General features: G+C 40.2%; 2 protein-coding genes across 13 annotated transcripts in view; one reads left to right on the top strand and one right to left on the bottom strand.

The window, feature by feature from the left end:
• ACBD5 (acyl-CoA binding domain containing 5) overlaps positions 1-2,735 on the top strand; it is a 47,249-nt gene extending 44,514 nt beyond the window's left edge. For 6 of the 9 annotated variants that reach the window (XM_066387571.1, XM_066387568.1, XM_066387569.1 and 3 more), the window contains one exon: positions 807-2,734. In XM_066387571.1, coding sequence (XP_066243668.1) covers positions 807-843 — 37 coding nt within the window. In that variant the 3' untranslated portion in view covers positions 844-2,734. Of the gene's footprint in view, positions 1-806 lie in introns of all 9 variants that reach the window. The other 3 variants (XM_066387570.1, XM_066387565.1, XM_066387564.1) reach the window with 3 other exon arrangements.
• Positions 2,736-3,032: 297 nt separating this feature from the next.
• MASTL (microtubule associated serine/threonine kinase like) overlaps positions 3,033-15,300 on the bottom strand; it is a 37,095-nt gene continuing 24,827 nt past the window's right edge. For 2 of the 4 annotated variants that reach the window (XM_066387558.1, XM_066387561.1), the window contains 3 exons: positions 8,916-9,029; positions 8,727-8,828; positions 3,033-4,011 (listed from right to left, as the gene is read on the bottom strand). In XM_066387558.1, coding sequence (XP_066243655.1) covers positions 3,854-4,011; positions 8,727-8,828; positions 8,916-9,029 — 374 coding nt within the window. In that variant the 3' untranslated portion in view covers positions 3,033-3,853. The remainder of the gene's footprint in view (positions 4,012-8,726; positions 8,829-8,915; positions 9,030-15,300) is intronic. The other 2 variants (XM_066387559.1, XM_066387560.1) reach the window with 2 other exon arrangements.

The following is a 15,300-nucleotide window of genomic DNA, read 5'->3' as shown; positions in this document are numbered from 1 at the left end:
GCTCAAGCTGGTGGCTGTGCTCAAACCAGATGAGCTCGCACTCAAGCCAGTGAGTGACCTTGGGGTTTCAAACCTGGGTCCTCTGCATCAGTCCAACATTCTATCCATTGCGCCACTGCCTAGTCAGTCTGTTTCACAGTTTTTCTATTTTGATAATTATGAAAGTTTTCAAAATCTTGTGTAATAGCTAACTAGAAAGAGATGAAAATTTAGAAGCAGAGAGGAGGAATGTATATTCAGATTATTAAAAACTATTAGCTTGGCCTGGCCCGACTTGTGGTGGCGCAGTGGATAAAGCATCAACCTGGAATGCTGAGGTTGCAAGTTCAAAACCCTGGGCTTACTCGGTCAGGGTACATATAGGAGTTGATGCTTCCTGCTCCTCCCCCCTTGTGTGTCCTTTCTCTCTCTCTCTCCTCTCTCAAATGAATAAATAAAATCTTAAAAAACAAACAAACAACTCTAGCCCTGGCCAGATAGCTTGCTTGGTTAGAGCGTAGTCCCGAAGTGCGGAGATTGCTGGTTTGATCCCTGGTCAGGGTATGTACAGGAACAGATCAATGTTCCTGTCTCTCCCTTCCGTCTTTCCTGTCTCACTAAAGTCAATCAATAAAAATTAAAGAAAATTTTTTTGATGTCAGCACATACAATTAGATCTTTCCTATTGACCTGTAAGTGGTGTAGAATAATTTCATAAGGATCATTTGTAATTTTGTGGTTTTTATTTTGAATTTGAATGTTATGATTGTTAGAGAAGTCTTTGGCACAGGATGTGTTTCATATTCAAGTTGCATTTCTATTTATAGGAAATTGGTTTTTACTTTCTCTTTTAAAGAAAACTAAACTGAAGAAAATGGTATTTTACTGAAGAAGACTGCTGGGCCTGGATGACCCCAGAATGAAAGGACTGTGGAGCTCACAAGCAAACCCCAGTTTGTGATGATTACATTTCTTTTTGTAGTCCAGTAGTTTGGTTTGTGTACATATATACATACACGTATTTTGCACTACACAAATGATAATGTTTTAAGGACTAATATTGCTGATACTTGAATAATCAATCTCAAGTAGGTTGTAAGTAGCATACATAGATTTTCCCCTACCCTTGAACTTGAAGGACATTAAATTATTAATTATTGTTTGGTAACATGTTTACCTGATTATGTCCCATAGAAAAATATAAGCTGCTTAGGTATAATTGAGATAATGAGATCATATTTATAACTGGATACTTTTAATTTTATAAATTAAATATGAGAAGGAGTGGAAACCAGGAGTGAATTTCAAGTGAGATGAAGTTGACTTTATGTCTTAGTCACTGAATTGCCATGCCAACGAGTAGAAAACGTCTTCAAGCATCTTCTCCATGTCCACTTTGTGGGCTGTCCATAATCTCTGTTGGATGTTCACAGCTCTGACTTGAGTGTTCAGACAACATTACTATAAACTAGAGGCCTATATCTAAGGCTTAGTTTTTACAAATGATTCACAGAATCAACATTACCTGCTGATGGAAAAGACGAAGAATGGGCTTAAAGTAGGTTTGAAAGTTTATACGATCATTCTTAAGATTTGTATTCAATCCTATACATTTATTCCTTTATATCATTTGTCTTTAACTAATTGAGTATATCTTGTTTCTGCTTCATCAGGTGCTTTGAAATATAAAATGAAAAAACTTATTTATACTGTTTTTACAAAGGCTAAAAAGGATACACTAGAAAGTTACTTTTCTGCAACTAGTAAACTACACAGACTTTACTCTCAACCTCTTAGTGCCTCAGTTTTCCTTCAGGGTATAATATTTGAGAAATACCTATTTCACAGGCATATTCAAAGGATTTGCAAGGTAGCAGGCTCTGTGCTTCCATGTGAATAAGGCATACCCAACTAATATAAATTTAAGTTTCTCTCTCACCTCCCTCATTTAAACTAAAAAGAAAGCTGTAATTTAGATCCTTTAGGCTTTTTTGGGAATTATTTTTCTTGTATACCTGCTTATTTAGATGTACTTTGTACTTTAAAGATACCTCTTATTCAAAGGCTTATTAGCAAATGTTTTAAGCATTCTTGGTATATATGATATTGGGTTTAGCATCATGTGTTCAGACTGTTTGTAATAAGAGAGAAAGTAATCTATCTCCTATAGAGAGGGTGGTTCTTAATTTGCCTAAAGAAAAAAAGTGTAAGAATACAATTTGCTTTTCCCAAGACTCCATTTTCCTTATTTTTTTCTTTCATGTAACTTGATGTTTTTGATAATCCCATCTTGATTAAAATGTTTTTCTAGAGGGATCTACTAATAACTGGTTTTTAAAAACTCTAGGAAAAAAATCAAGTTTAGACCCATGGATCAGGGAGCATTTAAAAAAATTAGATGGCAATCTAGTATCAGAAGATGGTGGCTTTCTCTTAGTATATAAAGAAACATGCAAATTAAGAATGTAAGCAGTTGCGACTCATTACATGCAGTTGCAGGTTACTAACTCTTAGGGTTAACTATTTGTATCCTGTTCCAGTCTGATTTTATAGTTTGAAAAGCACTTTGCACAAAGTTCAAATAAAGATGTAATGATAGAATATAGTGTTACTGCTTTGTTTGACATGAACCCCATTTAAAATTTAAAATTGACAGCTATGGCATTTTTTAAATGATCTACTTCTTTTCGGTTTCTTTATTGTAAAACTAAGTTAAAAATAAAAGGTTAATGAGAAATCATACGGTTTTTATTACTTGTTACTGTTAGAAGTGCATTGATTATATATATAATGAGAATCAAATGGGAATAAATAGTAGAAATTCATAGAAAGTAATCATACCTTTTCAAAATAAAGCCATACTATTATAGCCTGACCTGTGGGGGCAGCAGATAAAGCGTCGGCCTGGAATGCTGAGGTGAGGCCGCTGGTTCAAAACCCTAGGCTTGCCTGGTCAAGGCAATATGGGAGTTGATGCTTCCTGCTTCTCCCCCCTTCTCTCTCTCTCTTCTCTAAAATGAATAAATAAAATCTTTAAAAGAAAAATTGTTGGCTTGACCTGTGGTGGCACAGTGGATAAAGCGTCGACCTGCAATGCTGAGTTTGCCAGTTTGAAATTCTGGGCTTGCCTGGTCAGGGCACACAGGGGAGTTGATGCTTCCTGGTCCTACCCTCTCCCTTCTTCTCTTTCTCCTCTCTAAAATGAGTAAATCTAAAAAAGATTAGAAAAAGAAAAAAGAAAAATTGTTACAGTACACCACACTTAAACCTTCCAGTACTATTATTGTAGAGAAAGTTCCAGAAGAAGTTAAATTAGCAAAACTGTATTCACAGGACAGTAAGCTAAGACTGCAGTTCTTTTGTTTATCCCTCATTCCCAAAAGGAGCTGCAGGACTGAGGGGAGGATTCTCCAGCTGCATTTGGAGGTCATAAGACCAGCCTGAAAGGACTGCCCTTGAGGAAATCATATACAAATAAATTACGTTAAAATAAAACCATACAGTGCGATTGCTATTTTAACACCAAACTGAATGGTGGACTGAAATGAACAGATGAGGAAGAACATCAAGCTCCAGGCTCACTTTCTCTCAAGTGGTGGTGCCACCCTAGTTTTATTGATACATTCTCATAAAGTGCAGTGACAAAATAAGTAAGATGAAAGCAGCTGTGAAGATCTATGTACAACTCTGAGATTAATATGTTATTGATTATATTCTTGATAGCCCTTTACCTCTGTGGAAGCTGTAACATACATTAAAAGCTGATTGATCCCGGTAAAATAATGACTTCCCCCTTAAATCAATCTAGTATAAGGAGTATATAACTGGTATCTTACTCTATAAGACAAGGTTAGACTAAAGGGCAAACTATGTGCTAGAGACTAAATCCAGAGACAGTCAGGTGCTGAGCATTGTTTCTGGCTTCAAAATAGGACGTATCTGTTTCGCCATCGGGTTGGGGGATGAAAGGCATGGATTGATGCTGCAGATTTTCCCAGTCCACATCGCTGAAGAGAGGATGATGCTTCAGCTCTTCGGGAAAATATAAAACAAAATGGGATATTATGGCACCATTACCCAAGCAAGTACTGTTCTACAGGAATGAAGACACTGTCTCACATGTGTCTTGCCCTGCTTTACGATGCCACTTTCACAGGCATATATATGTCTATCTACCTAAACCCTTCACAGTGACACACAGTGTCATTTGTGTATCACTTGCCATAAGACAGGTGCCTGATTTGTATTTGTCAAATGGGTGATTAAATAATTTGCCTTAACACAAGCCTGTCTTTCTCCCTGCCTGCCTCTTCTCACATAACCCCTGACCCGGTGAGAAGAGGGCGTGGCCAACTTCCTGCTCCCCGTGCAGCTTCCACACCTTCATCTCCACTACAAACGTCCCCTTTCTCATTCCAAACCCTGGCCACCTCTTCCTATCTGCAATCCTCCGCACTATCTGTTGCCTAGGTAACTTCAGCAAGGAGCTCATCCTCCACTCCCTTGCTGTTTTTGCTATGCTCCTTCCTTCAACTTCACGGTGATTCCAACATATACATTGAGGACACATGTGACATATTCTCTTCGTGGTTCTTTGACTTTCGTGATACCACTAACTTGCAACTTCACGACACACCAACTCTCCAGCAGCACAGTCACATCTGGGATCTTTACAGCTTCCACTTATAAAATCCCAACTGTGCTCATCTCTCTCCCTTTTTTTATTTTCAGAGGGAGGAAGGGAGAGAGAAGTATCAACATGTAGTTGCAGCACTTTAGTTGTTCATCGATTGCATCTCATATGTGCCTTGGGGGGGGGGGAGCGCTCTAGCTGAGCCAGTGACCCTTTACTCAAGCAAGTGCCCTTAGGCTTCAAGCCATCAAATATGGAATCACGATGATGATCCCACGCTCAAACTGGCGACCCTGCACTTAAGTTGGTGAGCCTGCATTCAAGCAGGTGATCTCGGTGTCCCAGGTCAATGTTCTATCCATTGCACCACCACCGGTGAGGGAAACTGCTAGATTCTTTAACTGTATTTTCAATACCTGTCATCTTTCCAATTTCCTTCTACCTGGTAAAATGAAAACATGCTCTTCTGATCACACTGTGATATTTAGTGGCTAGACATAACTTTGCCTTTCTATCCTTCATTCATAAGGCAACAACATAAACACTGACAAAAATGAAGTGGCAATTAAGGCCTTAAACAGTTAAAAAAACAATCAAATCTGACAAAAACATTAGGAAATGAGTCCACAGACAGGAAACAGTTCTGTGCCTGTACTGGGGCTGGACGGCTGGGAAATCCCTATGGCTACATGTTGCTTTTTTCCTAAACCAAAAGACTGGTAAGAAGAGGGTAAAAGAGCAAAAAGAATGTTTTTTTTTTTTTGTATTTTTCTGAAGTTGGAAACGGGGCAGTCAGACAGACTCCCGCATGCACCCGACCGGGATCCACCCGGCACGCCCACCAGGGGGTGATGCTCTGCCCATCTGGGGCATTGCTCTGCCGCAATCAGAGCCATTCTAGCGCCTGGGGCAGAGGCCATGGAGCCATCCTCAGCGCCCGGGGCCAACTTTGCTCCAATGGAGCCTTGGCTGTGGGAGGGGAAGAGAGAGACAGAAAGGAAGGAGAGGGGGAGGGGTGGAGAAGCAGTTGGGCGCTTCTCTTGTGTGCCCTGGCCAGGAATTGAACCCGGGACTCCCTCATGCCAGGCCGACGCTCTACCACTGAGCCAACCGGCCAGGGCAAGAATTTTTATTTTAAAAATTTATCTTGTCTGACCAGGCGGTGGCGCAATGGACAGAGCGTAGGACTGGGATGTGGAAGGACCCAGGTTCGAGACCCTGAGGTCGCCAGCTTGAGCACGGGCTCATCTGGCTTGAGCAAAAAGCTCACCAGCTTGGACCCAAGGTCGCTGGCTCCAGCAAGGGGTTACTTGGTCTGCTGAAGGCCCCCCGTCAAGGCACATATGAGAAAGCAATCAATGAACAACTAAGATGTTGCAATGCACAACGAAAAACTAATGATTGATGCTTCTCATCTCTCCGTTCCTGTCTATCTCTCTCTCTGACTCTGTAAAAAAAAAAAAAAAAAAATTATTTGTCCTTTAATTGTTCAAAATAAGTATCGCAGTATGGACTACTTTAGAGTCATTTGTTGTAGTAACTTTTTAAACTGTGATATCAAGATGTGATGTGATGCTTTATGTCCCTCTCATCATAGCTCTTTATTTAAACTGAATCTACAGAGGAATTCTAATCCAGGTTAAGAATAATAAACAGCGTGACCTGTGATAGCGCAGTGGATAAGCATTGACCTGGAACACTGAGGTCGCCAGTTCAAAACCCTGGGCTGCCGGGTCAAGGCACCTATGGAGTTGATGCTTCCTGCTTTTCCCCTCTTTCTCTTTCTCCTCCCCCTCCTAGAAATGAAATAAAATCTAAAAAAAAAAGAAATTAAAAAATAATTAAAATATAAAGATCAAGTTGCTGAAGCAAAGATTTTTTTTTTTTTTTTTTACAGAAACAGAGTCAGAGAGAGGGATAGATAGGGACAGACAGGAACGGAGAGAGATGAGAAGCATCAATCATTAGTTTTTCGTTGCGCATCGAGACACCTTAGTTGTTCATTGATTCCTTTCTCGTATGTGCCTTGACCGCAGGCCTTCAGCAGACCGAGCAACCCCTTGCTGGAGCCAGCGACCTTAGGTCCAAGCTGGTGAGCTTTTGTTCAATCCAGATGAGCCTGAGCCCGCGCTCAAGCTGGCGACCTCGGGGTCTCGAACCTGGGTCCTGGGCATCCCAGTCCGATGCTCTATCCACTGCGCCACCGCATGGTCAGGCTGAAGCAAGGATTTTTAAACTGAAATATGCTCCTCCCATCTGCTTCACTATGTAAGCAACTCATTCAACAAACAAAAATCTAAGGTCATTGTTAAGACTACCGCGTTTCTTTTTTCTCCACTTATCTTTAGTAAATGACAGTACATTGTAGCCATTTCGTAGACACTGATGTCTCAATTCAGCAGTTGACTTTTGAGATAGGATAATTCTTTGCTGTGGGGACTGTCCTGTACATTGTAAGATGTTGAGCAGAATCCCTGGCCTCTACCTACTAGATGCCCCAAACAGTTGTGACAACCAAAATGTCTGCGGACAATGCCAAAAATCCTGTGAGAAGCAGAATCACCCCAGCAGAGGACCTATGATCTAAAGCAAACTTTAGAGTTGTGTTGTCAAACCCCACTTTACACACAGGTTTATGTTCAAATTCCACATTCCACAGAGGCCTTCTGACCACTCTATCTAAAAAAGTCTCTTTCCATGACAGTATTCTCTCACTGCTTTGTCTTTCTTCATAGCACCTGCAGCTAGATGGCATCATAGTTTTACTTGTTTACTGTCTGTCTGTCCACGAGAATACAAGGTCCCAGGGATTTTAGTCTGGTTGATCTGTAGGCTCCAGCACATGTAACAACACTGCTTGGCATCTAGAAGTCACTCTATAGCATTTTTAAAATTTTTTTAAAATTTATTCCTTAGAGAGAGAGAGAGAAAGAGAGAGAGAGGAGGGGAGGAGCAGGAAGCATCAACTCCCATATGTGCCTTGACCAGGCAAGCCCAGGGTTTCGAACCAGTGACCTCAGCGTTCCAGGTCGAAGCTTTATCCACTGCACCACCACAGGTCAGGCTTTTTTTTTTTTTTTTTTTTTTTTTTTTTTTTTAACAGAGACAGAGAGTTGAGTCAGAGAGAGGGATAGACAGGGACAGACAGACAGGAACGGAGAGAGATGAGAAGCATCAATCATTAGTTTTTCATTACGCGTTGCAACACCTTAGTTCATTGATTGCTTTCTCATATGTGCCTTGACTGCGGGCCTTCAGCAGACCGACTAACCCCTTGCTGGAGCCAGCGACCTTGGGTCCAAGCTGGTGAGCTTTTTGCTCAAACCAGATGAGCCCGCGCTCAAGCTGGCAACCTCGGGGTCTCGAACCTGGGTCCTCTGCATCCCAGTCTGACGCTCTATCCACTATGCCACCGCCTGGTCAGGCTATAGTATTTTTTAAATAAACAAACTAACTCTTACTAGGGAAAACACTTAGAAGGTGATACAAATGACATTACTAAAACAAACTGTTCTAAATACACCCTACTTCACATGGAAATGCATTTTAGACTATCATGCTTATTTGTCTCTGCATTTCTTGTTACAAAAAGGATCTTCAGCCACCTGATGAGACTTACTAGTTTCAAAACTGAATTTAAATTATCCCCTGCAGTGGGAAAAATTCCTTGAATGGTTGACAATGTACCAAACTTGTCTTATTTGAAGTCACCTGATTCTTGACACATTGGTCAATTATTAATAGTATAAGAAATAAAACAGCAAGAAATTACAGTATTAAAGTTTTGGTAAAAAAATAATATTTCTTGTATTTTTTGATAGTTAACTTTATCAGACTCCGATAAACCTAAGACTCTGACAAGGTAAGATTGTTTCATGTGCCTGCTTGAGATTCATAAAATTCAATGAGTGCCCATTACATGACCACATTAAAATTAAATGTAGGTTAAGGATGCATATGTCAATGGGTACTGAGAGTACAAAAGGAAATTAAAATTCTTTATAAACCAATTTAAGTCAGGTAATCTGTAGCATCATACTAGAACCTCATACCATTATTAACATTCACCTCTGAAGCAAATCAAGGGTAAAAGAGTTTATTACTATAAAACTACCTTTCATTCCAGCTCTCTTTGTGTCATCAATGGTTAAAAATATCTCTACTGCACTTTGAGCACCATCAGATAATTTTTCTTCACCTTCAGGCCAAGGGATATCTACAAATATGAATATGCTTATTGATCAATGCTCAAAATAATACACAGAGATAAATCAATTTAGCTTAAAAGGAGAAAATGAATCACCTCTTTTCAGAATATTCTGGAATACCTGTTGTGGTGTTTCATCGTTGAAAGGAGGAATTCCTGTTAGAAACTCAAACAAGCAAACTCCCAGTGCCCACCAGTCTACCGCAGGACCTATAATTTAAGAGAAAGTAGTTGAATATGCGAGCATTTCCTACAAATGTTTAGTCAACTAAAATAGCAACACAAGGATGTTTGAGCACAATCAAGGAAGGCATTCATTTCCTACGTCGTTTTTCTGGCTTCAGGTGCAAAGTCACATGACCTTCATTTATGCAATATGGCAACTATTTCCCTTGTCTATTTTCTTTTTAGGAATTTTTTTTTTAAAGATTTTATTTATTGATTTTTATTTTTAAATTATTTTTATTTTTTACTTATTTTAGAGGAGAGAGAGAGAGAGAGAGAGAGAGAGAGAGAGAGAAGGAGGGAGGAGCAGGAAGCATCGACTTCCATATGTGCCTTGACCAGGCAAGCCCAGGGTTTTGAACTGGCAACCTCAGCGTTTCCAGGTTGATGCTCCATCCACTGCGCCACTACAGGTCAGGCTTCCCTTGTCTATTTTCAAAGAAGCTTAAATTAGCAACTTTTACAGCTAGTTAAAGAAAAGTTAAAGCTATCTTTGCTCATTTACTAATAACCTCTGATGTTCTGAATAGCTATTTGTTCTAAATCCAAAAACACAACCAAGGAATGCATTTAATCTAAAGACTAGCCTCTAAAATACTTATAGTACATCTCAGTTTCAAATTGAGAAATAACATTTAGAGGATTCTATATTCCATGCATTTCACAAAGGTATGAGATGAGGTAGCCACATTCACACTAACTGGATGATAATCTGGTAATTATGGAGAGCCTCATAGAGTGTTTCCATGTGCTTTATTCCTTTTAAGATCATAGAGGGACAAATTAGAACAAAGTATACTCACTGAAACAACTGCTTGAGATAATTAGGAGATAAGTCTTAATAAATAGGTAAAACTAACTTCTAAACAGTATCTTTACTAAAAGCACCATTTATATACAAAGACAGTCTAAAGGAATATTTTAAACAAGACTGTTTATCCTTTTGTTTAGTTCTATTAATAAGGTGTTGACTCAGCCAAGGTTGACTTGAGTCAAAAAATGGTTAACTTCAAATCAGAAAAAACCAGGAACTGCATTATTCCATACGTAGGTGGGACATAAAAGTGAAACTAAGAGACATTGATAAGAGTGTGGTGGTTAGGGGGGGGAGGGAGAGGGAAAGGGGGAGGGGCACAAAGAAAACTAGATAGAAGGTGACAGAGGACAATCTGACTTTGGGTGATGGGTATGCAACATAATTGAATGACAAGATAACCTGGACTTGTTATCTTTGAATATATGTATACTGATTTATTGATGTCGCCCCATTAAAAAAAATAAAATTATATACAAATAAAAAAAAATGGTTAACTTCAATTTTAAAGTTAGAATAGGAATTCTAGTCTAGTGCTAAATTTGCCTGGAAATTACTCTCTAAATTCAATTTTACAAAATCCGTTCCTGTGGGTCAGCAACTGCCATCCTTCCATTTAAAACAGGTCGGGAACCTATGGCTTGCGAGCCAGATGTGGCTCTTTTGATGGCTGTAGCTGGCTCGCAGACAAATCTTTAATAAAAAAATAATGTTAAAAATATAAAACATCCTCATGTATTACAATCCATTCATTTCCTACCGCTCATGTTCATGGTTGCGGGTGGCTGGAGCCAATCACAGCTGTCCTCCGGGACAACACCAAATTTTTATTGGATAATGCGTAAGGTACATGGGTCGTTGTATGACTCTCACGGAATTACATTTTAAAATATGTGGTGTTCATGGCTCTCTCAGCCAAAAAGGTTACTGACCCCTGATTTAAAACAAGTAGGAAAGTACTGTGGAATCTGCCATGAGGAAAAATAACTGCATGCACACAGAATGCCTTCTTACCTGCAAGCCACAATCCCATTTTCTCCAATAGCACAGGATGCAGATAGTCTACAGCAGGGGTCCCCAAACTTTTTACACAGGGGGCCAGTTCACTGTCCCTCAGACCATTGGAGGGCCGGACTATAAAAAAAACTATGAACAAATCCCTATGCACACTGCACATATCTTATTTTAAAGTAAAAAAGACAAAACGGTAACAAATATAACATTTAAAATAAAGAACAAGTAAATTTAAATCAACAAACTGACCAGTATTTCAATGGGAACTATGCTCCTCTCACTGACCACCAATGAAAGAGGTGCCCCTTCCGGAAGTGCGGTGGGGGCCGGATAAATGGACTCAGGGGGCCGCATGTGGCCCGCGGGCCGTAGTTTGGGGACCCCTGGTCTACAAGCTCCTCTTTCTATAGTAATAACCATAAAACCCACCTCTGTCAGTAGACCTTTTAAGCAGTACTGAGAAAGCATTACAATGGATTAGATAATATACCCCCCAAAACCAGAAAAGTAGAGGGGAAAAAACATACATTTTATTTGTTTTACTTAGGTTGGAAATGAGGACCCCAGTCCTAGCTCAGCCAAAATAGACTCATATCAAATGCATACATGCTTTCTCCATGGACATGTCACACATACCCATATGCGTGAGTCAAAGTCTAATAAGATCATGTATTGTGATTAATCATAGCAATCCTATCATTAAGCCAGGGAAAGAGAACAAATTTATTTTACACTACTTTCTAATTCACCACCCACTTCTGTAATCTGTATATTGATAGCATTTATATTTATTTTCTAATAATAATGGAATTAAATGGTTTAGAAAATTCCAGCCCTTTTGTAGCCGTTAATTTTAATATTTTTATCATGCCTATTGCCCTGCTTCAATAAAAAAAAGCTGGGTCTTCACCCTCTGCTGCCTTTAAAAGTTTATAAAAATTGCTGCATTCCGATATTTGTTTTCAGAGAGCAAATTTTTGCATGTCTTCTTATTCAGAACATAGTTCACTTTTGTATTTCAGAAGTGAACTGACATGAAAACATTTTTTTCCTGCAATGTGATCTAGTTATACTTTGACCGTTCAGTTTAATGTGCTTTGCCATATTACTTTAAAGAGAAGCTCACTCACCTGAAGTCAGAAACCCTGCATGCAAGAAAACTGTAGTTAGGTGCATTGGATTAAAATGATCAGTTCATTCTCACATCACTCATTGAACTAGATACCAGATCTAAGGGATACAGATATCAGTAAGAAAAAAAACTTTTCCTCAGGAGAAAGTAGCCTACTCTGAGAGACAATACAGATCATTTTAACACAATGTTAAGAGAAGTGAAACAATATGCACAAGAAGCTATGGCAGACTCCAGCCAGAGCCCCTACACCCACTGAGGGAGGGGAGGAGCATGGAGGGCTTGGAGGAACCAGAGCTGTGCAACAGTTGATGCTGGGACAGAGGGACACACACAAGAAACAAAGGAGTGAAGTGGCCTGGGATCTGGGAACCTGGGATCTGGGAGAAGAGGTAGAGAACAGGGAATTAGTGTTTTTCCCCTTTTGATTATAAATTGTTTTGTACTATTTCTTATTTTTTAAACAATGTATCAAATTACTTTGATAGAAAATAAAAGTTTAAAAATATATTACTAGATAGCTACTGTAACTAGATGGCCCACTGAGATAGTGGCAGGATCAAATAAAGTAAATTTTTACACTGGAGCTTACCTTCATATTATGATCCTAAGTTAGAAGACACGCAAATTGTAACATGGGAAATGGGTTGGCAATCCTGTGACTTAGCAAGAGGGGTCCTGTACAAAAACCAAGTAAGTGCCCAGAGGACTTAGTTGCTTTGGCTAATAAAGGGGAATATTAAATGTGTCCACTTTCAGCACTAGAGACTATCCACAATGGTTCTAGTCCTGCCCAGGGCTCTCCTGCAGTGCAACCTAGAGGGAACCCTCAGACACGAGTCTCAGGAAACTTCCTTAACCCTTTGAGTAGCACGAACGTTCATGTACGTCAGGGGTCCCCAAACTATGGCCCGCGGGCCGCATGTGGCCCCCTGAGGCCATTTATCCGGCTCCCGCCGCACTTCCGGAAGAAGCTCCTCTTTCATTGGTGGTCATTGAGAGGAGCACATTGACCATCTCATTAGCCAAAAGCAAACCCATAGTTCCCATTGAAATACTGGTCAGTTTGTTGATTTAAATTTACTTGTTCTTTATTTTAAATATTGTATTTGTTCCCGTTTTGTTTTTTTACTTTAAAATAACAAACATGGTTTTAAGTTAATAAAACTAACTAGAACTAATTTCATTTTTTGAAAAAAAAAAAACAACCTCACTCTCGGGGGTCAGCAAGCATAAAAAACCTCAATACTCAAAGGGTTAAGCTTTCGTAGTGGAGAAAAATGTACTAATTACAACATAGGTAGAATGACATAAGTTTTAAACAGTTTCTAATTAAGTGTTATAGCAGTGAGTGTGGGAGACAGGCTGTAAACTGACAAAATCCTTACAGCCTCTAGGGCTTAGTTTAAGACTAAGTTCTTCTCCAGTTTACTAATACTAAGATCTTCCACACACCCTTTTAAGACTAAGATCTTCTCAACACCCTTCTCAAAAGGAATCTTTTCTCCACACCCTTGACTGTTGCATGATGTGGGGTGGTGCACTCTTATGAGGAATCCCATTTATGCCTCAGATAAGTGGCTTTGTATCAGAGACTTCCTGATTTATTTTCTTAATTCCGCACTGTTCTCCCTCAGGACCTGAAATTACTAGCTGTGCTGGTTCATGGCAAGTAAATCTCCATAAGTGATCAAGGGATACTTTATGGAAGAGGTGACATTTGAATTGATTATCCAAGAGAAGAAATTTGACAGGAGCTGATTGGGGACTGGCCTTTCTAAACTAAAGCAAAATACTTGTGTAAAAGAAGGAGTATTTAAAAATGAATGTGTCTAAGAAGTGAAATGAGAACATAAGGCTTATAAAGAGAATCTTTTTGAGAGACATAGCTACTATGAGAACTTGGAGCCTCAAATGCCACGATCAGTAATGTGGCTTTTTATTTTTTTTAGTGAGCAAGTGAGAGAGACAGACCAAAACAGAGACAGACAGACAGAAAGGGAGAGAGATGAGAAGCATCAACTCATAGTTGCAGCATTTCAGTTATTCATTGATTGCTTCCCATACATGCCTTGACCAGGGGGCTCCAGCCAAGCCAGTGACCCCTTGCTCAAGCCAGAGATTATGTCTGTGATCCCATGCTCAAACTGGTGAGCCAGCGTGTTGGGGACCAAAATATAAACAGAGTATTTTTACAATCTGGATATCTTGGGGACAGAGGTGCTGGGCCCAACCCCCCACCTCACCTGCCTAGTTAACAAAGAGCTATACCTGATTCTCGCTTGTCCCACCCATGTTCTCCAGAAGAGGCTGGAAGCTAGTTTCTTACTGGTGTAAAGTTAGATTTGAATGGTATAGTGGGGGTTGTCTTTGAGTTGTCTTGGAAACTTAATTAAATTGCTAATAGACCACGTTTCTTCCCTGAATAAAGATGGATGCGTCTCTGGGAGCAGGCATGTATGGCTGAGGAACAGTAGCAACTGTTGGCCGTGCCATCCTCCTGAACCCATCTGTATGTTACATATCTTTAAGTCTCAGTCTATCATTAATTCAATTTCATACCTTTTCCTGCTCGAGACCTCGGAACAAACTTGTCACGGCTGGACTGTGACACCCGCGATGAAACTGGATGAGCCCACTGTCAAGCTGGTGACCTTTGGGTTTTGAACCTGGGTCCTCAGAGTCCCAGGTCGACACACTATCCATTGAACCATCACTGGTCAGGCAGTAATGTGGCTTTCAAAGAGCCACCATAGTTTTTCAAGGAGGCAAGTAACATGAACCATGTTTTTATATATATATATATAAAAAAATATATATATATATATATATATATATATATATATTTTTTTTTTTTTTTTCCGAAGCTGGAAACAGGGAGGCAGTCAGACAGACTCCCGCATGCACCCGACCGGGATCCACCTGGCATGCCCACCAGGGGGCGATGCTCTGCCCATCTGGGGCGTCGCTCTGTTGCAACCAGAGCCATTCTAGCACCTGAGGCAGAGGCCACAGAGCCATCCTCAGCGCCCAGGCCATCTTTGCTCCAATGGAGCCTTGGCTGTGGGAGGGGAAGAGAGAGACAGAGAGGAAGGAGAGGGGGAGGGGTGGAGAAGCAGATGGGTGTTTCTCCTGTGTGCCCTGGCCAGGAATCGAACCTGGACTCCTGCACGCCAGGCCAACGCTCTGACACTGAACCAACAGGCCAGGGCCGGAACCATGTTATATTTTAAAAGGTCTGGACTTTGTGCTGCTGCCCACTGGGATGCTCATGGTCGCTCCTTCCTCGGACTATA

The sequence above is a fragment of the Saccopteryx leptura genome, chromosome 5 (genome assembly GCF_036850995.1).
Source record: "Saccopteryx leptura isolate mSacLep1 chromosome 5, mSacLep1_pri_phased_curated, whole genome shotgun sequence".
In the NCBI taxonomy this organism is placed as follows: domain Eukaryota; kingdom Metazoa; phylum Chordata; class Mammalia; order Chiroptera; family Emballonuridae; genus Saccopteryx; species Saccopteryx leptura.
Note: the sequence above shows the minus strand (reverse complement) of the source record. Positions and strands in the feature narration are given on the sequence as shown.